Below are 22556 nucleotides of genomic sequence, written 5' to 3'. Positions count from 1 at the left end.
CTACAAAAATAACCTGTTATACAGTATGCTACATAACGGTGAACTTGGTAAAAGCAGGGCTTCAGACTCGGTTTTTCAAGATGGTAACAATGGCGTGTACCTGACATGGTGATGACTTAATATAAAACTGAATCTGTCTGTGAAGTATATCTGTGTTCTGTATATCTGTGTTCTGTCTATTTGTGTTCTGTCTATCTGTGTTCTGTACATCTGTGTTCTGTCTATCTGTGTTCTGTCTATCTGTGTTCTGTCTATCTGTGTTCTGTCTATCTGTGTTCTGTCTATCTGTGTTCTGTACATCTGTGTTCTGTACATCTGTGTTCTGTCTATCTGTGTTCTGTCTATCCGTGTTCTGTCTATCGGTGTTCTGTCTATCTGTGTTCTGTCTATCTGTGTTCTGTATATCTGTGTTCTGTCTATCTGTGTTCTGTATATCTGTGTTCTGTATATCTGTGTTCTGTATATCTGTGTTCTATCTGTGTTCTGTATATCTGTGTTCTGTCTATCTGTGTTCTGTCTATCTGTGTTCTGTATATCTGTGTTCTATCTATCTGTGTTCTGTCTATCTGTGTTCTGTCTATCTGTGTTCTGTATATCTGTGTTCTGTCTATCTGTGTTCTGTCTATCTGTGTTCTGTATATCTGTGTTCTGTCTATCTGTGTTCTGTCTATCTGTGTTCTGTCTATCTGTGTTCTGTATATCCGTGTTCTGTCTATCTGTGTTCTGTATATCTGTGTTCTGTCTATCTGTGTTCTGTATATCTGTGTTCTGTATATCTGTGTTCTGTATATCTGTGTTCTGTCTATCTGTGTTCTGTATATCTGTGTTCTGTCTATCCGTGTTCTGTCTATCCGTGTTCTGTATATCTGTGTTCTGTCTATCTGTGTTCTGTCTATCTGTGTTCTGTACATCTGTGTTCTATCTATCTGTGTTCTGTCTATCTGTGTTCTGTATATCTGTGTTCTATCTGTGTTCTGTCTGTGTTCTGTGTTCTGTATCTGTGTTCTATCTGTGTTCTGTATCTGTTCTGTATATCTGTGTCTGTGTTCTGTCTATCTGTGTTCTGTATATCTGTGTTCTGTCTATCTGTGTTCTGTCTATCTGTGTTCTGTATATCTGTGTTCTATCTATCTGTGTTCTGTAAATCTGTGTTCTGTCTATCTGTGTTCTGTATATCTGTGTTCTATCTATCTGTGTTCTGTCTATCTGTGTTCTGTATATCTGTGTTCTATCTGTGTTCTGTACATCTGTGTTCTATCTGTGTTCTATCTATCCATGTTCTGTATATCAGTGTTCTGTCTATCTGTGTTCTGTCTATCTGTGTTCTGTATATCTGTGTTCTATCTGTGTTCTGTCTATCTGTGTTCTGTATATCTGTGTTCTATCTGTGTTCTGTACATCTGTGTTCTATCTGTGTTCTATCTATCCGTGTTCTGTCTATATGTGTTCTGTCTATCCGTATTCTGTATATCCATGTTCTGTCTATCTGTGTTCTGTCTACCTGTGTTCTGTCTATCTGTGTTCTGTATATCTATGTTCTGTCTATCTGAGTTCTGTATATCTGTGTTCTGTCTATCTGTATTCTGTCTATCTGTGTTCTGTCTATCTGTGTTCTGTCTATCTGTGTTCTGTCTATCTGTGATCAGTCTATCTGTGTTCTATCTATCTGTGTTCTGTCTATCTGTGTTCTGTACATCTGTGTTCTGTCTATCTGTGTTCTGTCTATCTGTGTTCTGTATATCTGTGTTCTGTCTATCTGTGTTCTGTCTATCTGTGTTCTGTCTATCTGTGTTCTGTCTATCTGTGTTCTGTCTATCCGTGTTCTGTATATCTGTGTTCTGTCTATCTGTGTTCTGTATATCTGTGTTCTGTCTATCTGTGTTCTGTCTATCTGTGTTCTGTATATCTGTGTTCTGTCTATCTGTGTTCTGTCTATCTGTGTTCTGTCTATCTGTGTTCTGTATATCTGTGTTCTGTCTATCTGTGTTCTGTCTATCTGTGTTCTGTCTATCTGTGTTCTATCTATCTGTGTTCTGTCTATCTGTGTTCTGTATATCTGTGTTCTATCTGTGTTCTGTACATCTGTGTTCTATCTATCTGTGTTCTGTCTATCCGTGTTCTGTATATCTGTGTTCTGTCTATCTGTGTGTTCTGTCTATCTGTGTTCTTTCTATCTATCTGTGTTCTGTATCTTTCTGTCTATCTGTGTTCTGTACATCTGTGTTCTGTCTATCTGTGTTCTGTCTATCTGTGTTCTGTCTATCTGTGTTCTGTCTATCTGTGTTCTGTCTATCTGTGTTCTGTCTATCTGTGTTCTGTATATCTGTGTTCTGTCTATCTGTGTTCTGTCTATCTGTGTTCTGTCTATCTGTGTTCTGTCTATCTGTGTTCTGTCTATCTGTGTTCTGTCTATCTGTGTTCTGTCTATCTGTGTTCTGTATATCTGTGTTCTATCTGTGTTCTATCTATCTGTGTTCTGTCTATCTGTGTTCTGTACATCTGTGTTCTGTCTATCTGTGTTCTGTCTATCTGTGTTCTGTCTATCTGTGTTCTGTCTATCTGTGTTCTGTCTATCTGTGTTCTGTCTATCTGTGTTCTGTATTCTATCTGTGTTCTGTCTATCTGTGTTCTGTATATCTGTGTTCTGTCTATCTGTGTTCTGTCTATCTGTGTTCTGTCTATCTGTGTTCTGTCTATCTGTGTTCTGTCTATCTGTGTTCTGTACATCTGTGTTCTGTCTATCTGTGTTCTGTCTATCTGTGTTCTGTCTATCTGTGTTCTGTCTATCTGTGTTCTGTCTATCTGTGTTCTATCTATCTGTGTTCTGTCTATCTGTGTTCTGTGTTCTGTATAAATCTGTGTTCTGTCTATCTGTGTTCTGTCTATCTGTGTTCTGTATATCTGTGTTCTGTATATCTGTGTTCTGTCTATCTGTGTTCTGTCTATCTGTGTTCTGTCTATCTGTGTTCTGTCTATCTGTGTTCTTTCTATCTGTGTTCTGTCTATCTGTGTTCTTTCTATCTATCTGTGTTCTGTATATCTGTGTTCTGTCTATCTGTGTTCTGTACATCTGTGTTCTGTCTATCTGTGTTCTGTCTATCTGTGTTCTGTCTATCTGTGTTCTGTCTATCTGTGTTCTTTCTATCTATCTGTGTTCTGTATATCTGTGTTCTGTACATCTGTGTTCTGTCTATCTGTGTTCTGTCTATCTGTGTTCTGTCTATCTGTGTTCTATCTATCTGTGTTCTGTCTATCTGTGTGTTTATCTGTGTTCTGTCTATATGTGTTCTGTCTATATGTGTTCTATCTATATCTGTGTTCTGTATATCTGTGTTCTGTCTATCTGTGTTCTGTCTATCTGTGTTCTGTATATCTGTGTTCTGTACATCTGTGTTCTGTCTATCTGTGTTCTGTCTATCTGTGTTCTGTCTATCTGTGTTCTGTCTATCTGTGTTCTGTTATCTGTGTTCTATCTGTGTGTTCTGTATATCTGTGTTCTGTCTATCTGTGTTCTGTACATCTGTGTTCTGTCTATCTGTGTTCTGTATATCTGTGTTCTGTCTATCTGTGTTCTGTACATCTGTGTTCTGTCTATCTGTGTTCTGTATATCTGTGTTCTGTCTATCTGTGTTCTGTCTATCTGTGTTCTGTATATCTGTGTTCTGTCTATCTGTGTTCTGTCTATCTGTGTTCTGTCTATCTGTGTTCTGTATCTGTGTTCTGTCTATCTGTGTTCTGTATCTGTGTTCTGTATGTGTTCTGTCTGTGTTCTGTCTATCTGTGTTCTGTCTATCTGTGTTCTGTCTATCTGTCTATCTGTGTTCTGTCTATCTGTGTTCTGTCTATCTGTGTTCTGTCTATCTGTGTTCTGTCTATCTGTGTTCTGTCTATCTGTGTTCTGTCTATCTGTGTTCTGTATCTGTGTTCTATCTGTGTTCTGTCTATCTGTGTTCTGTCTATCTGTGTTCTGTCTATCTGTGTTCTGTCTATCTGTGTTCTTTCTATCTATCTGTGTTCTGTACATCTGTGTTCTGTCTATCTGTGTTCTGTACATCTGTGTTCTGTCTACCTGTGTTCTGTCTATCTGTGTTCTGTATATCTGTGTTCTGTATATCTGTGTTCTGTCTATCTGTGTTCTGTACATCTGTGTTCTGTCTATCTGTGTTCTGTCTATCTGTGTTCTGTCTATCTGTGTTCTATCTATCTGTGTTCTGTCTATCTGTGTTCTTTCTATCTATCTGTGTTCTGTACATCTGTGTTCTGTCTATCTGTGTTCTGTCTATCTGTGTTCTGTCTATCTGTGTTCTGTCTATCTGTGTTCTGTCTATCTGTGTTCTGTATATCTGTGTTCTGTCTATCTGTGTTCTGTCTATCTGTGTTCTGTCTATCTGTGTTCTGTCTTTGTGTGTTCTGTATATCTGTGTTCTGTCTATCTGTGTTCTGTATATCTGTGTTCTGTCTATCTGTGTTCTGTCTATCTGTGTTCTATATATCTGTATATCTGTGTTCTTCTATCTGTGTCTGTGTTCTGTCTATCTGTGTTCTGTCTATCTGTGTTCTGTCTATCTGTGTTCTGTATATCTGTGTTCTGTCTATCTGTGTTCTGTATATCTGTGTTCTATCTATATCTGTGTTCTGTATATCTGTGTTCTGTCTATCTGTGTTCTGTCTATCTGTGTTCTGTCTATCTGTGCTCTGTCTATCCGTGTTCTGTATATCCGTGTTCTGTATATCTGTGTTCTGTCTATCCGTGTTCTGTATATCTGTGATCAGTCTATCTGTGTTCTGTCTATCTGTGTTCTGTCTATCTGTGTTCTGTATATCTGTGTTCTGTCTATCTGTGTTCTGTATATCTGTGTTCTGTATATCTGTGTTCTGTATATCCGTGTTCTGTCTATCTGTGTTCTGTCTATCTGTGTTCTGTCTATCTGTGTTCTGTATATCTGTGTTCTGTATATCTGTGTTCTGTCTATCTGTGCTCTGTCTATCCGTGTTCTGTATATCCGTGTTCTGTATATCTGTGTTCTGTCTATCTGTGTTCTGTCTATCCGTGTTCTGTCTATCCGTGTTCTGTCTATCCGTGTTCTGTCTATCTGTGTTCTGTCTATCTGTGTTCTGTCTATCTGTGTTCTGTCTATCTGTGTTCTGTCTATCTGTGTTCTGTCTATCTGTGTTCTGTCTATCTGTGTTCTGTCTATCTGTGTTCTGTCTATCTGTGTACATATTCTCAGTGCACTTCCTTACACAACTGTAAACAACTCCCATTGGATGCATTTCTAGGAAATATACTAAGTGGTCAAAAGACTTAACCAATCAATGGTTGATGTTCACAAACACTGAAGCTGCATATAGCAATCTGGCCTTAAATAAGGAGGATTGATCCAATATATGGTTTTCAAAACCTGCATTAATTTTTCTCCGTGTAGATTTGGAGTTAAACATTGAGGAATACAATGGCTAAAGGTTATAAAGAAATACATGTTACACCGCTACCACACAGACAGCTCCAGCGTTTCCATTTAATTCTATATCATGGAGATAGCCCTTGAAATCTTTTACTGTATCATATTAATGTGTAAATTAGTTACATGATTCAAGCCATGACTCTCTATACTACAGTTCTCAGGGAATCTACAGGAAAATGACAGTAGCATCAGCTGTCATTGAAGACCATCTATCACATGATATCCCTGACTACAGCACTCAGAACCTGTCTAGTGAGACCATCTCTCACATCATATCCCTGACTACAGCACTCAGAACCTGTTTAGTGAGACCATCTCTCACATTATATCCCTGACTACAGCACTCAGAACCTGTCTTGTGAGACCATCTCTCACATTATATCCCTGACTACAGCACTCAGAACCTGTCTTGTGAGACCATCTCTCACATTATATCCCTGACTACAGTACTCAGAACCTGTCTTGTGAGACCATCTCTCACATTATATCCCTGACTACAGTACTCAGAACCTGTCTTGTGAGACCATCTGTCACAATTTATATCCCTGACTACAGCACTCAGAACCTGTCTTGTGAGACCATCTCTCACATTATATCCCTGACTACAGTACTCAGAACCTGTCTTGTGAGACCATCTCTCACATTATATCCCTGACTACAGCACTCAGAACCTGTCTTGTGAGACCATCTCTCACATTATATCCCTGACTACAGCACTCAGAACCTGTCTTGTGAGACCATCTCTCACATTATATCCCTGACTACAGCACTCAGAACCTGTCTTGTGAGACCATCTGTCACAATTTATATCCCTGACTACAGCACTCAGAACCTGTCTTGTGAGACCATCTCTCACATTATATCCCTGACTACAGTACTCAGAACCTGTCTTGTGAGACCATCTCTCACATTATATCCCTGACTACAGTACTCAGAACCTGTCTTGTGAGACCATCTGTCACAATTTATATCCCTGACTACAGCACTCAGAACCTGTCTTGTGAGACAATCTCTCACATTATATCCCTGACTACAGCACTCAAAACCTGTCTTGTGAGACCATCTGTCACAATTTATATCCCTGACTACAGTACTCAGAACCTGTCTTGTGAGACCATCTGTCACAATTTATATCCCTGACTACAGTACTCAGAACCTGTCTTGTGAGACCATCTGTCACAATTTATATCCCTGACTACAGCACTCAGAACCTGTCTTGTGAGACCATCTGTCACAATTTATATCCCTGACTACAGTACTCAGAACCTTTCTTGTGAGACCATCTGTCACAATTTATATCCCTGACTACAGTATTCAGAACCTGTCTTGTGAGACCATTTGTCACAATTTATATCCCTGACTACAGCACTCAGAACCTGTCTTGTGAGACCATCTGTCACAATTTATATCCCTGACTACAGCACTCAGAACCTATCTAATGAGACCATCTCTTACACAAGCTGATTAATCCATCCTCTATTTTCTACCTGAATGATGAAAAATATACCTAATCTAGCCTATAAAGATGGTAAATGCTTTAATCAACAGAAAATTATATAATTGTGATAACACGCAACTTCTTTAATTAAATTTTCTTGTATAATCATTTTTTCAACACAACCTTTAGTTGGTATCACACTATTCCTTCCAAACATTTAGAAAGGTGGACATTATCCTATTGACAAAACTGAATCAAATAATTTTGGGTTGGTGCCATGTACAGAGTGCTCTTCTCCCTCCAACACATACAGTCAACTTCACTAAATTACCTCGTTCTTTCTACACTGAAGACCAAGATTAACCAATTATCTCCAATTTACTGTGTTACAGTTGGGTCTGACAATCGGAGCCTCCCCCTCCCAACATTGATTTCTACAGTCATTAACTGGAGTTTCCCCCTATTAAAATGATAGGAAACAGGGACGTGTCCACTTGAGAATCTTAATGAAACTGAGCTGCAGATATTCCCATAGCACTTCTGTCTCAAAACATTAGGGGTAGTTTCAAAAGGGGAAGCGGAATATCTGATGGAAAAAACAAGGGTTTTCAAAACCGGAAATTATACTTCATCATTACAGATTGTACAAAAATACTTCTCTCTGCAATAATTTAAATTTTTGATATAAGGGAACCAACTGCCGTGTCCCCAAGTTTCGCAAGTAGTACACAAGTAGGTGTACTTTACTTTCAGTCAACCTAACAGTGTAAACAATTTGTATTTCAGAAAATAGACTGCTGGTACGTTTCAGAAGCTTGACCTTTGAGATAACCCTCTGATCAGCGCCATTTTATTTTCTGACATTTCTGCTTGAGTAAACTTAGCAGTATGGCAGGCATGAGACATGCTGAGTCAATATATATACCAGAACAGTTCAGCTGTGTTCTAGAAATAGATTCAGCTGTTTTGAAACATGACAAATTAATGTCTGAAAATAGCTAGAGAAATCAACTAAAGTATCTATAGAGATTTATCTAGAAAATTTTCAAAGACAAGCAGGGAAAATTCTCCTATTTTCCTTCTATAAACAAGTCTAATGGTGTTACTACAAAACAAAACAGAGCAAGACTCGAAATTCAGCTGGCACATTAATTACTTCTGAAGCATTTAAAGAATGAGGAAAGGGAGACATTTTATTTCCTTATTGAAAAGAAACATTGCTATACAGAATCTGTCTGATTTTTTTCTGTCCTTTGTGGAAGCTTTTGAAATAAATATTCAAAGTAATGCTAATTGAAGAATTCTGAAGTATTTATTTTGTTACCCAGGATTGTTTTATTTCAATTCTGAAAACAAAACGAGAAGTCACATCAGGCTGTATATAAAGCTACTCCAGATGTAGCTCATGGTAATAGGACTGTGTTGGATGTGTTACTTACTGGGTTATAACACAACAGTTTCCTCAAAACTTGATAATCTTCTTCCTTGTAAGTTCTATGTTACCCTCGGTCTTTTATTTAATACAAGTTACCTTTTACAATATTTTATCCCTTCTGACCATGAAAGTGGGTCTAGTTCATTCAACTGAACAAACTTGGTACCTCATCATCCCAGAGTACTCCTAGTCCAATATCATGATACTGTGCCTCTTAGTTATTGAACAGAAATTGTTTAAAGGGGAAAAAATGACTCTGGATGGCTAGCTGGACGACAGAGTTGCCAGGCCGTGGCAAATAGTTCACCCGTCCCATGGAATATATAGTGAGCTAAAAACCAGACAAAATATCCAGCTGCCTTTTGATGATTTTAGTATCTGGATTACACACATCCCCAACTATTCTACACTTGTACATTAACAAGTAAACTATTCTAGATAGAAAAAAGTACTAGTCTTAGTTGAATTGACTGTACTCAATTTATGCTGTTTGGCCATGTCTCTGTGTGAGTTTGTCGATTTGTATCCCTTAATGTTACACCTTCCATCAAGAATTTGTTGTTGGCATATTGCACTGGCAACAAATTAACATCAAAGAGCCTTCGGACACATTAGTCTGAAGTATATAAAATGGAGTTAATCATGGATCGCAATGGGGAGGTAAAAAAAAAAACATCACCCAACTTCACTCCTTCACAGATATGTTAGCTTTGTTAAATTTTCAGAGTATTTTTTTTTCTCCCTGAAGATTTGAATATATTCCTACATAAAGAAAAAAAAAGAATTTTGAAAGAGTAAATCCTATTCTGATTAAATTTTGTAGAAAAATAATTTCAGGTCAATATATTGTTTGAATTTTTTTTTTAAATTTCATTTTGACATCAAGCTGACTATGCTGATCATCACAGGGATAACTAGGTATTTAAGAAAGCGTCTGTACTGGTAGCATCTGCCTTACGACACCTATGATAATTAACCCTACATTTTATTAATCATTTTCCTCCTACAGTTATCTCTTTGTATCAATAGCACCCACTCACTTTATCTTGTCTCCTGGCCACATCAGTTCATCTTTTATCAGCCAAATGTCATTACATTATATCTAAGTGATTTACAATGTATATAATAATAGATATAGACAAGCCTAAATTAAATTTATCATCTAATATAACATTTTTATGTATTATCTAATCCTTGTTTATCAGGTAATTTTTTATCAAATCACATTTTTTCTGGCATACTCACAACTTCTGTTCATAAAGAAACACTGGGTCAAATCCCCCTTGATATCATTGATCTTGCATACATAAATATTTTTTGAAATGGTTCTTTGTCTATTTTTTATAGAGAAAATACATTTCTTTTTCCTGTATAAAAGTTATTTTTTCATAATTTTCTTGTGTGTTAATAATTTTGTTTTTCATTTTTCAAGATTTAACAGTGCCTAATTCCTTGTATATAAGTGGCAAGCCGTCAGTGTGGTGTGTGTTCTTAAGAGAGTGTCTTAACCCCTGTTTGACCAGTAGTCAGTGGACTGTGAGTTCTATAGAAAGTGTCTGAACCCCTGTATGACCAGCAGTCAGTGGATTGTGTGTTCTATAGTGTCTGAACCCCTGTATGACCAGCAGTCAGTGGACTGTGTGCTCTATAGTGTCTGAACCCCTGTATGACCAGCAGTCAGTGGACTGTGAGTTCTATAGAGTGTCTGAACCCCTGTTTGACCAGCAGTCAGTGGACTGTGTGCTCTATAGTGTCTGAACCCCTGTATGACCAGCAGTCAGTGGACTGTGAGTTCTATAGAGTGTCTGAACCCCTGTTTGACCAGCAGACACTGGACTGTGATTTCTATAGAGAGTGTCTGAACCCCTGTATGACCAGCAGTCAGTGGACTGTGAGTTCTATAGAGTGTCTGAACCCCTGTTTGACCAGCAGTCAGTGGACTGTGAGTTCTTTAGAAAGTGTCTGAACCCCTGTTTGACCAGCAGTCAGTGGACTGTGTGCTCTATAGTGTCTGAACCCCTGTATGACCAGCAGTCAGTGGACTGTGTGTTCTATAGAGTGTCTGAACCCCTGTTTGACCAGCAGTCAGTGGACTGTGAGTTCTATAGAGTGTCTGAACCCCTGTATGACCAGCAGTCAGTGGACTGTGAGTTCTATAGAGTGTCTGAACCCCTGTATGACCAGCAGTCAGTGGACTGTGTGTTCTATAGTGTCTGAACCCCTGTATGACCAGCAGTCAGTGGACTGTGAGTTCTTTAGAAAGTGTCTGAACCCCTGTTTGACCAGCAGTCAGTGGACTGTGTGCTCTATAGTGTCTGAACCCCTGTATGACCAGCAGTCAGTGGACTGTGTGTTCTATAGAGTGTCTGAACCCCTGTTTGACCAGCAGTCAGTGGACTGTGAGGTCTATAGAGTGTCTGAACCCCTGTTTGACCAGCAGTCAGTGGACTGTGTGCTCTATAGTGTCTGAACCCCTGTATGACCAGCAGTCAGTGGACTGTGAGTTCTATAGAGTGTCTGAACCCCTGTTTGACCAGCAGACACTGGACTGTGATTTCTATAGAGAGTGTCTGAACCCCTGTATGACCAGCAGTCAGTGGACTGTGTGTTCTATAGAGTGTCTGAACCCCTGTTTGACCAGCAGTCAGTGGACTGTGAGTTCTATAGAGTGTCTGAACCCCTGTATGACCAGCAGTCAGTGGACTGTGAGTTCTATAGAGTGTCTGAACCCCTGTATGACCAGCAGTCAGTGGACTGTGTGTTCTATAGTGTCTGAACCCCTGTATGACCAGCAGTCAGTGGACTGTGAGTTCTTTAGAAAGTGTCTGAACCCCTGTTTGACCAGCAGTCAGTGGACTGTGTGCTCTATAGTGTCTGAACCCCTGTATGACCAGCAGTCAGTGGACTGTGTGTTCTATAGAGTGTCTGAACCCCTGTTTGACCAGCAGTCAGTGGACTGTGAGTTCTATAGAGTGTCTGAACCCCTGTATGACCAGCAGTCAGTGGACTGTGAGTTCTATAGAGTGTCTGAACCCCTGTATGACCAGCAGTCAGTGGACTGTGTGTTCTATAGTGTCTGAACCCCTGTATGACCAGCAGTCAGTGGACTGTGAGTTCTATAGAGTGTCTGAACCCCTGTATGACCAGCAGTCAGTGGATTGTGTGTTCTATAGTGTCTGAACCCCTGTATGACCAGCAGTCAGTGGACTGTGTGTTCTATAGTGTCTGAACCCCTGTATGACCAGCAGTCAGTGGACTGTGAGTTCTATAGAGTGTCTGAACCCCTGTTTGACCAGCAGTCAGTGGACTGTGTGCTCTATAGTGTCTGAACCCCTGTATGACCAGCAGTCAGTGGACTGTGAGTTCTATAGAGAGTGTCTGAACCCCTGTTTGACCAGCAGACACTGGACTGTGAGTTCTATAGTGTCTGAACCTCTGGTTTTCCACTTTTGAAAATGGTCTATTGTAACTGCATTAGAAGCTTGACTATTGTACTCTATACACAATACTTATATTTATTGAATGATAATTACAAAGCATTATTCTTATACATATCCAGGAATAATACAGGTGCTTGTCACTGGTCTTATAACGGACAGCTTAAGTGTAATTATACAGAATTACTTACCTAAAATGAACAGTCATAACAGAGCCTGAAGAATATAGTGTGGGTGGTATTACATTTCCACACAATCCCATGTTACCTCCAGCCTCTTCCTGAAAAGTTAACAAAAATTATATCTGTTAATCAAACATGTCCATATAAGCTAAAAATAGCATTACACACACTAAACTTATTTCCAATGAATTTGATAAAATTTGTTTGAAGGCCAGTATATTCATGGCTTCAGAACTGAAACACTTTTCTAAAATAAATAAAACCAAATGAATTTATCAATAATTATAAACATAAAATGGGCGGAGACAAGATTTAATAATGAACTGCAAAATTTGCACTCAACACTGATTTTGATCTTACGACATGGTAAGATTTAGATTTCTTGACCATATGGAAACATCCATCAGCTGATTTGAAATGTCATTCACATGAGGTATTTTAAAGGTGCCTCACCATTCATATCTCCTTACTTATCACTGAGTGATGACCAATTTATCAGTGGACATATTTCAGGATCAGATTGTATGTGTTTATAAATAAAAAGTGTTAATCATTGATCTATAAGAGTACAAACTACTGGTGTAAAAAAGTAAAAAAAATCTCCACAGATAGCCGTGATCTGATAAACTGATTTCCAAGTCCATTTCAATACTTAGACATGTACATGGGCAGGAAGTGAAGTGTTAATTGTTTGTGTGTGTATAATTAGTTTAGCTGGGGAATCGAGGGGAGACTATGAGATGTTAAATTATAAATTGGGCATAATTGATTTATTAACTTTTCTTTTTTTCTTTTTTATGATAGACCTGACATTGACACAAAATACTTACTATGATTTACCTTAGCTGTGAACACCTTGTGTCATGTGTAACTAGCTTATCATTTGACACAAAATACTTACTATGATTTACCTTAGCTGTGAACACCTTGTGTCATGTGTAACTAGCTTATCATTTGACACAAAATACTTACTATGATTTACCTTAGCTGTGAACACCTTGTGTCATGTGTAACTAGCTTATCATTTGACACAAAATTATTATTCACAATTTTGACAGGTTTGATAAAAAAACATTAAATGTAACTAAATGTTCATTTTCCAATAAATGCAAATCCAAACACTTAAATTCAGATATAGTAAATATCATAAGTGGAAACATCTGGATTTGAATCCATGCCAAAGTAACCTACAGATAAACAAAATCTACAAAACAAGCATTACATAACATTAAAACCAAATATCAACCAAGATTTTGTAGGTTTGTTCTATAATCTCCAGGTGACTCAGACAAAGTTTTTTTTCAACAAGCTATATTTAATTTTTTCTCCCAATAGCTCTACAAGTGTAATACCCAGAAGAGTACATTAATAATTTCACTGTTAGACAACGTGACAGTAGGAACTGCCAGACTATAAACATGGACATTTCTTCTTCACTACGTAATTCTACAACACCTATAAAGGGCTAGTTATTACCTCAGTGTGACTCAAAGGTAATTCCATTCCAAGATTATTCTTTGTCTAGACAACATTAAAGTGTACATCAACTCATAGACAGAATGCCATATACTCAGGAGGGGGATGATTTGGAGAACGTTGTGGGGTGGAAGGCAGTCCTGGTGGTGGATGGAGATGGGGAGGAGCACATATGAAGGAGCAATGGAGGAAGTGACTTTCTAGAGGAAAGATGGAGAAACAGATAGTGGTGAGGTGATGGAAACACATAAAGTAGAAGATGGGGTGGTGGATGGGAACAGGGGGATAGTAGGGAGATGGCTGGGAATGGGGGAAGGTCAGACACAATACAGAGGGTGGGAGTGGGGGAAGGGAACAGGGGGATAGTAGGGAGATGGCTGGGAATGGGGGAAGGTCAGACACAATACAGAGGGTGGGAGTGAGGGAAGGGAACAGGGGGATAGTAGGGAGATGGCTGGGAATGGGGGAAGGTCAGACACAATACAGAGAGTGGGAGTGGGGGAAGGGTGGGAGGAGTTAAAGCTCGAGGGAAAGGAAGAGAGACATACACATAGATAAAGAGACAGGGGAAAAATGTCAGAATTGTCGTCAGAATTGTCGTCAGAATTGTTGTTCCTTACAGTCAAAAAGGTGCCATAAAACACTGTAGAAGAGAGTGAGAAAAAGGACAGTGGCTGTGGAGACAGGATTAGAAGGGAGACACACTTGATGGATTAGGTCATTGTGATATTGGAGAAAGAAGACGGTTCAGTTTTATCAAACTGTTGGGGTACCTATAGCATTTACCATAGACATGTCTATTACAACCTTAATGACGACTGATCATTAAAACGTTAGTACACATAATTATAAACCTATCATCCAGACAATTATAAACTTCAGTTGATGTAAGAAATAGTTCCAGGTAAAAACACATTCTGTACATTCTATAAGGAATATTTATTCCTTTATCTATCCCTAAGTATGAAAATAGCACATAAAAAACTGACACCAAGGGAGATAAATCATTCCAAGAATGTACTTAAATATACTCCAATCATCAAAGGAGAATTTCATCATTAAGTGACAATTCACAAATACTTCAGCTGAAGTTTTTTATTCCCTGAGAAACACTATATTTTTTTAAGTCTAAGAGTGCAAGTTTCTAGCAGGATTAATATCTACAGTGAAAAAATACACAAGAAAACTGCTGCATGTCAATCACCCTGTCAAGGTTTCTACACAGTGATATTATCCAAGCACATCTGTGAAAGCAACAGCAGTTTTCCCAATACTCCAAACATCGTGATCTGTAAAGCCTGATCTCAGAGACATTTCCAGAAAGCAATTTCATTGCCAACAGAAATATCCTGCTTTAAAGCTGATTATGAATTATCAAATATCATAAAATGGTAATAGTCGAAAAGGAATAAAAATGTCAGCAGTGTTAAGTTAGATAAGGCACACACTGTCCTCTAAGTGATTCTGGATTAAAGCTACTATGAGGTCATGACTCGACTTCAAACAGAATGAGAGGTAACATTTGATAGGCTATTTAACTAGCTCGTCATAGAGTTTGCCAGATATATGGAGGATGTTATCACGGCAGCAGTCCGAGAGATATAAAATCCAGATATGTCTTGTAGTAAAACACTTATCACTCTCCCTCACACAAAAGTTAATAGCAGTAGTGGTGAAAAAAGGCCAAGGTAATTGATTTTTCTGCTCATTGAAGTTTGTAATCTCATCTTCAAATCTGCCATAAACAATTCCAATGAGATAGAAGTTTTCAGAGTTGTAGTCACGGTCGCTGAACCCATCGTGTTTTTTATGTTTTCTCTTTGGAGTATTTCAAATAAAAATCTCCAGCATGTTAGGTGTTTTCTGCAAACTCATGCTGAATCAACACATTGATTTCAATGTTGGAGACTGAAGATTCCAGCATAATATTCTACATTGTTAGGATTTTCAAAAATTTTCGAAATTTTTGTTGATGTACCACTAGTAACAGCAAAATTAAAAAGTTTTCTAATTCAGAGTGTTGCTACAAAAAGACATTAAAGTGACATCACAGTGATATTTTTTTCTTTAATTTTTATAATTATTGCAAATATTTATCAAAAGTTTTATTTTTTCACCTTATGAACAATGATAGAAAGTTTCCTCTGAAATATGCTCACAGAGATGTGAATTATCATAAAGTTACACAAATATAAAATCATGAAAGGAAAATCTCTCACCATTGGTCAACAATCTGTATAGGTCAATGTTTGTGCCATATACGATAACAAACGTGCACAATACCGTATCAGCAAACAAGAATGGTTGTCCTACATGAATAGGTTGCAATTTTTAAGATGTTACAATTTCAGCCACAAAGAACAGTATGGCAAATGGGAACTTATCAGAGGAGAAGGCAGTCAGGATTGCGATGTATTCTGTTGGAATGACTGATGAACTGACCCGAGTGGAACTAGGTGAATGTACGACTGGAGTAAGACTTGTACAGAAATGATAACTATTGTAATTCTAAATAAAATTGTGTTATCAAACAACTTCTACTGATATTTCACAAATTTGTGCTGAAAAACAGGTATTTACGTTTTGTGTTATTTTTCTCCACCATCACCTTCCCATATGGTCGTGTATACAAATGAACTGCTTTGTTTACCTAACTGACATGTGATGTTATCTAAATTTAAGAGGTGTTTTCCAAATTGAGTGGTCAAGCTGGACATCGGAAAGCAACTGTGAATATCAAGATAGGACAGAAACATAACTAAAAGTGTATAAAACGGTACCAATCAATAAAAAGAATTTTTCTGTGATGTCCCTTTAATCTTTTAATTGCGATCAGGAAGTTGATATGGTGAAACAAAGGCAAGATTATTGATAACAAATGAAGATTTCTCATGTTTATGTATGCACGACATCAAATTTACATTTTGACTTGACAAACATGCCCATGAGAGGTTTATCACTTCAGATACCTTGGTAGCCTCAGACCAGAAATTATCACTTGATCAGCTCTTTGTAGATATACAGGATTCAGAACCAAATCCTGGTCATTGCATGAGATCACATGTGCTTCCTAACAATTCAGTCACAAACTGGAGAAACACCTGTATTCCCTTATAATTCTCCTAGAATATGGTGCCATTGCATTTTCCACAAATGTTTTGTCAGTTTTAAACAAATCCTAACACTATTACTGATTTGAACATTCATAACTTTATCGTCACATTCATTACTGCACACTTCTACAGTACAGGTGTACATGTGGTTTTAGAACCAAAACAAAATGACAGTTTTAATACATTGTGAAAAAATATATATGTATTGTGTTTGAACACAGTATCCAGTAATTTCTAAAGATTCAGGCGATAAGTTTGATAATCTTAATACCAATTTCGTTTTCTTATATTGATCCCATGGTTGTTTGTGCAGGTTGAGTTTCTTCATAAGTAAAGAGTTATGTTACATTTGTAATACAATTTATGATAAATTCAAAAATTTCAAAATGTCATGATTTAATTTTTCCTACTGTGATTTACTATTTCTGAATAGCAACATTCCAGCATCCCTAAACTATGGTGTTGACATGTAGTAGTTGATTCAATATTCTAGGGCTTACATCCTCAATATCAAGATTTTCATACAATGTGTCAAGGACTGACAGACAAACTCAGGATCACACCACAGGTGGTTGAAGATTATTAAACAGTTTTACAGTCATTGTCCTCATTAGAGAATGTAACACTTCTTACTTGGATTGATCCAGATTTACATGGTGGGTATCGTTGACAAAGCAGAAGATGCTTACTCTTCTGGAACATCTGATCTTATTCTCCTTAAAGGTTTCCAGGAGTCTTTGTGACCTTCATCTTGTTTATATTTTGTCTTAGTTTCATCAATTTGTGTTTATATTAATTCTGTAAACGTGCTGGTATTATCTCTCGTATTCCTAACCAAATGTAACCTTATTGTTCACACAAATCTGTGCTGACAGAAGTACAGTAGTACTTAATGTAAAAAGTTTTCATCATAATAAATGGTTACAAAACTTGGTATATTAAATGTGCAGATCTGATTGCAATAAAATTATGATTTTTTTTAATGATTATAATCTATAAATGTAACATATACACTACAGTCAAATGTGTCCAGCTGTGAAAGCTCAGGTAATACTACAAATAGTTAAATGTAAACCATTCTCAGTATATAGATGGGTGTTGTTATACTTATGATATCATATTCCTTTTTTCTCTCATATTAGTGCCTGGATACAAGCAAATAAGTTTATCCTACAGCCTATATATATATGGATCAGGTGTACCACGTAGGCTTACAATGCTATCTATGAATGAGTTGGCACATTATCAAATACTATACACAATATTGTGTGTTCATCCTCCTAAGCAGATATAGGGGAATAGGGGTGTGGTATGAGGGCAAATAGAGATTAATGTTGAATGAGTGTCTAAGAGAGAAGGATGAATGTGATGGTTTAGGTGAAATGATAACATTGTGTTGTATGAGGGCTTATAGAATGGAGAATTATTTTTTCCCAAATTTGTGTTTTTAAATGATGAAACCAATGTTCATGATGTAGTAACCCACAACATTATCATCATTAATCTAAATATACATACAATTTATGTCTAAAACACACAGCACTTTTACTCCCAAAGGAAATTACCTAATTCTTATTATCTCCCTTGGGGTATAACTCTCCTATTTCAGATCATGCAGGATGAGAAGAAATAGAATGAAAGTGTATTACAATCAGCTTAGGAATATAAGGGCAATTAAATCAGCCTTGTTCGGCCTGACATGTCCTTTCCAAAACAATCATTAAATGTCTTTGTCAGTACTTTTATTTACCACAATGACCAATCAGATTAAATAAAAGTAGAGTGTTGGGCTTATACAAACCCAGGTAAAGATCCAAGGTGTGTGGTTCAGACGTGTGTTGTTCAGAGGTGTGTGGTTCACAGATGTGTGTGGTTTAGACATGTGTGATTGAGATGTGTGTGGTTGAGAGGTGTGTGGTTCAGACGTGTGTGGTTGAGAGGTGTGTGATTGAGAGGTGTGTGGTTCAGACGTGTGTGATTGAGATGTGTGTGGTTCAGAGGTGTGTGGTTCAGATGTGTGTGGTTGAGAGGTGTGTGGTTGAGAGGTGTGTGGCTCAGAGGTGTGTAGTTCAGACGTGTGTGGTTTGGAGGTGTGTGGTTCAGAGGTGTGTGGCTCAGAAGTGTGTGGCTCAGAGGTGTGTGGTTCAGACGTGTGTGGTTTGGAGGTGTGTGGTTCAGAGGTGTGTGGCTCAGAAGTGTGTGGCTCAGAGGTGTGTGGTTCAGACGTGTGTGGTTTGGAGGTGTGTGGTTCAGAGGTGTGTGGTTCAGACGTGTGTGGTTTGGAGGTGTGTGGTTCAGAGGTATGTGGCTCAGAAGTGTGTGGCTCAGAGGTGTGTGGTTCAGACGTGTGTGGTTTGGAGGTGTGTGGTTCAGAGGTATGTGGCTCAGAAGTGTGTGGCTCAGAGGTGTGTGGTTCAGACGTGTGTGGTTTGGAGGTGCATGGTTTGGAGGTGCATGGTTTGGAGGTGCATGGTTTGGAGGTGCATGGTTTGGAGGTAAATGATTGGGAGGTAAATGATTCAGAGGTAAATGATTCGGAGGTAAATGATTCGGAGTTTTGTACTTAATTGGTGAAGTTTGTATCTATCAGGAAACTGTCAAACAGGCTGCCATGTGCTGGAATGGTTGTGTTCTTTGATAAAAGGCCTCACCACAATTTCTCTAAATATGAATGGCAATTATAATGGGCCCTCCCTTATGTTGTTCTAACCCTGCCTTATAATGACTCCTGATGTTTAACAAATAATCAAGGTTAACAATCTTACAACTTGTTCATCTTTAATTAGTACATATAACACATATGGACAGGAATAGGGTAAGGTTCTGAAAATGCAGGATGCTTCATCAAAGAATTCTTTTTTGTTCCTTGCCAGATTGAAAAGAATGCTAGTGCTTAATGCATTTATTTTAATCCACCTTTTCCAATACAAAAAGGCATGACAGGCAAGAACAAAAGGAAATTAATAGGATGCCTCCAAGCTACTTCTCAAGACAAATTACACTGTTGTTAGCTAGATAGTTCAAGCAGTACCGTGACTACAGCAGCTCATTCAGAAGTTCCAGTCTAATATCATAACAAATTACAGGAATCTGAACCTGTGGATCTTGATTTAACTCCTAGACAGGTTCATCCAGCTTCCTTCCCTTGCTATGAAGTAGTGATGGAAGGGATCTCAATGGCATCCAGCTTCCTACCCTTGCTATGAAACAGTGATGGAAGGGATCTCAATGGCATCCAGCTTCCTACCCTTGCTATGAAGTAGTGATGGAAGGGATCTCAATGGCATCCAGCTTCCTACCCTTGCTATGAAACAGTGATGGAAGGGATCCAAATGGCATCCAGCTTCCTACCCTTGCTATGAAGCAATGATGGATGGGATCTCAATGGCATCCAGCTTCCTACCCTTGCTATGAAGCAGTGATGGAAGGGATCTCATTGGCATCAAGAGAGATACCAACAAGGAGTCACACAGCATGACATTATCCTCCATCACTTCTGCTGTTTGTGTAACAGTAATACAAGAAGTCACAAGAAATCGAAAAAATTGATGGAAACAAAAAAAAAAAGAAAAGATAAAAAGTCCTCAATAAGAAAAGGCACAACTAGGGCACTAACTTTATATACACAGAAAGTTTTGTGGAGTTGAGTGAAAAGGGTTTTGAAGTTGTAGCCTGGAAAGGAAAGTTAACACTAAATTCGTTTTTCTTTGACTATGTTTCAATGGTAACAGAAAAAAAATATAAAAAAATAAAATGTTGTCAACAGCAAATGGCACAACTAGGGTACAATTTTGATATACACACTGCGTTTTGTGAAGTGGAGTTGAATGGCTTTGAAGTTATAGCCTGGGAAAGCCCTGGGATGGACGGATGGATGGACAGATGCATGCATGCATGCAGTGCCCAAATTAATATCCCCCATAAAGGTGTTACATGTGAGATAAAAATACTTTTTTTCACCAACAATGTCAGACCTCTCAACTGCATAACTAAAGTGCAATATGTAAGTGTTGAAAAGTTCATTGACGGCAAATTTTTCAGTCAATAATTCAAGTGTTGCTTAACTTTATCTGTCCCTGAAATTAGTATCTGACTGAATAAAGGACATATGGAGTGTCTAATTGGAAGTTGTCCAAAAACATACCATGATCGTTGACAGAGTTGATGCAACTAAGAAACCTTAGGATCCAATGTAATTAACTTAAACCAGCAACTGTTGAGAGGAGAGCTTTAAATTAACTGGCTCTCTTGAACTTTACAAGCCATGACAGAACATTGTAGTCTTCATTACTTCTGTACTCTATACTCCAAGAGATCAAAGTATTTCCCAGGATTTTATCCTATAGAGGAAATAAATCAAATCCCATCTGAATGAAGAACTGTGGGTCGGACTTAAAATCCTACAACTGCCCAGATACTGACTATTGTAATAAGCAATATGTCTTGAATATCTCTGCCTCAAAGAATCACATGTGTTCTACTCTTCAACTTACAAGGAATGAAGAGTTGCCAAGTCCAGTCTTCTAAACCAGAAATATTCAATAAGAAAATGTGGTGTACAATCTGATATCAGAACCGCAGAAGCTATTTTGTTGATTTGCAAATGCTTTCTAGTTTCAGGGAAAGAATAGTAACTCAACAACAGGTGGTTAATGGCTTGTCTTTTATTCCAGAGAAGTTTGCTATTTAATGTATCAGTCTCTCTTACTAACAGATCCTGACGTAGAACAAATTTTTCTCCCAGGCAGCTGATTATGATGAACCAGGAATATAAAGACTTAAGTCCTATTAAAGTCAACAAAGACTATATACCCATGTCAGACAACCTCAACACTTCAGGAATCAGCAATGTACACCTCATCAGACGATTTCTGCTGGTCTACATGGCTCATATGCAGATTCAATACATAAATCATCTGCCATTAATTATGAGAATATTTGCAATTTGGATGATTGGCTGGACAGCCATGAAAATAAGTCATAGGCATCAGTTTGAGGTGCTGGATCTGCCATTCATCATTGTTTGAGTAAGCTGAGGAGATGCAAGATCTGCCATTCATCACTGTTTGAGTAAGCTGAGGAGATGCCAGATCTGCCATTCATCACTGTTTGAGTAAGCTGAGGAGATGCAAGATCTGCCATTCATCACTGTTTGAGTAAGCTGAGGAGATGCAAGATCTGCCATTCATCATTGATTGAGTAAGCTGAGGAGATGCAAGATCTGCCATTCATCAATGTTTGAGTAAGCTGAGGAGATGCAAGATCTGCCATTCATCACTGTTTGAGTAAGCTAAGGAGATGCAAGATCTGCCATTCATCATTGTTTGAGTAAGCTGAGGAGATGCTATCTCCCACTCATCATTGTTTAAGTAAGCTAAGGAGATGCTGGATCTGCCATTCATCATTGATTGAGTAAGCTGAGGAGATGCAAGATCTGCCATTCATCACTGTTTGAGTAAGCTGAGGAGATGCTGGATCTGCCATTCATCATTGTTTGAGTAAGCTGAGGAGATGCAAGATCTGCCATTCATCATTGTTTGAGTAAGCTGAGGAGATGCAAGATCTGCCATTCATCATTGTTTGAGTAAGCTGAGGAGATGCAAGATCTGCCACTTATCATTGTTTGAGTAAGCTGAGGAGATGCAAGATCTCCCACTCATCACTGTTTGAGTAAGCTGAGGAGATGCCAGATCTGCCATTCATCATTGTTTGAGTAAGCTGAGGAGATGCAAGATCTCCCACTCATCACTGTTTGAGTAAGCTGAGGAGATGCTAGATCTGCCACTCATTGTTTGAGTAAGCTAAGGAGATGCACAGGCATCAGTTTGAGATGCTGGGTGTCTGCAGATTAAGATGAGACATGTACAGAGATTAGTATGAGATGTTGGTACTAACTAAGCTGTTTGTCCAAAGCTGAACAGTAACACACTAGGAAATGTTGACAATGAAATCAGACAATTCTCAGAAAAAGGTTAACAATTGGATAAAATCTATGAATGCTGCAGTTGAG

General features: G+C 38.2%; 1 protein-coding gene across 1 annotated transcript in view; it reads right to left on the bottom strand.

Annotated features, from left to right (window-relative positions):
- LOC132559220 (uncharacterized) overlaps window positions 1-22556 on the bottom strand; it is a 115894-nt gene that overhangs the window by 55066 nt on the left and 38272 nt on the right. The window contains exon 3 of the mRNA XM_060223840.1: window positions 11967-12055. Within this exon, the coding sequence (XP_060079823.1) occupies window positions 11967-12055 (89 nt within the window). The remainder of the gene's footprint in view (window positions 1-11966; window positions 12056-22556) is intronic.

This window comes from Ylistrum balloti, unplaced genomic scaffold (genome assembly GCF_031769215.1).
Source record: "Ylistrum balloti isolate Yb309-2 unplaced genomic scaffold, AGI_CSIRO_Ybal_v1 Utg370876, whole genome shotgun sequence".
In the NCBI taxonomy this organism is placed as follows: domain Eukaryota; kingdom Metazoa; phylum Mollusca; class Bivalvia; order Pectinida; family Pectinidae; genus Ylistrum; species Ylistrum balloti.
Note: the sequence above shows the minus strand (reverse complement) of the source record. Positions and strands in the feature narration are given on the sequence as shown.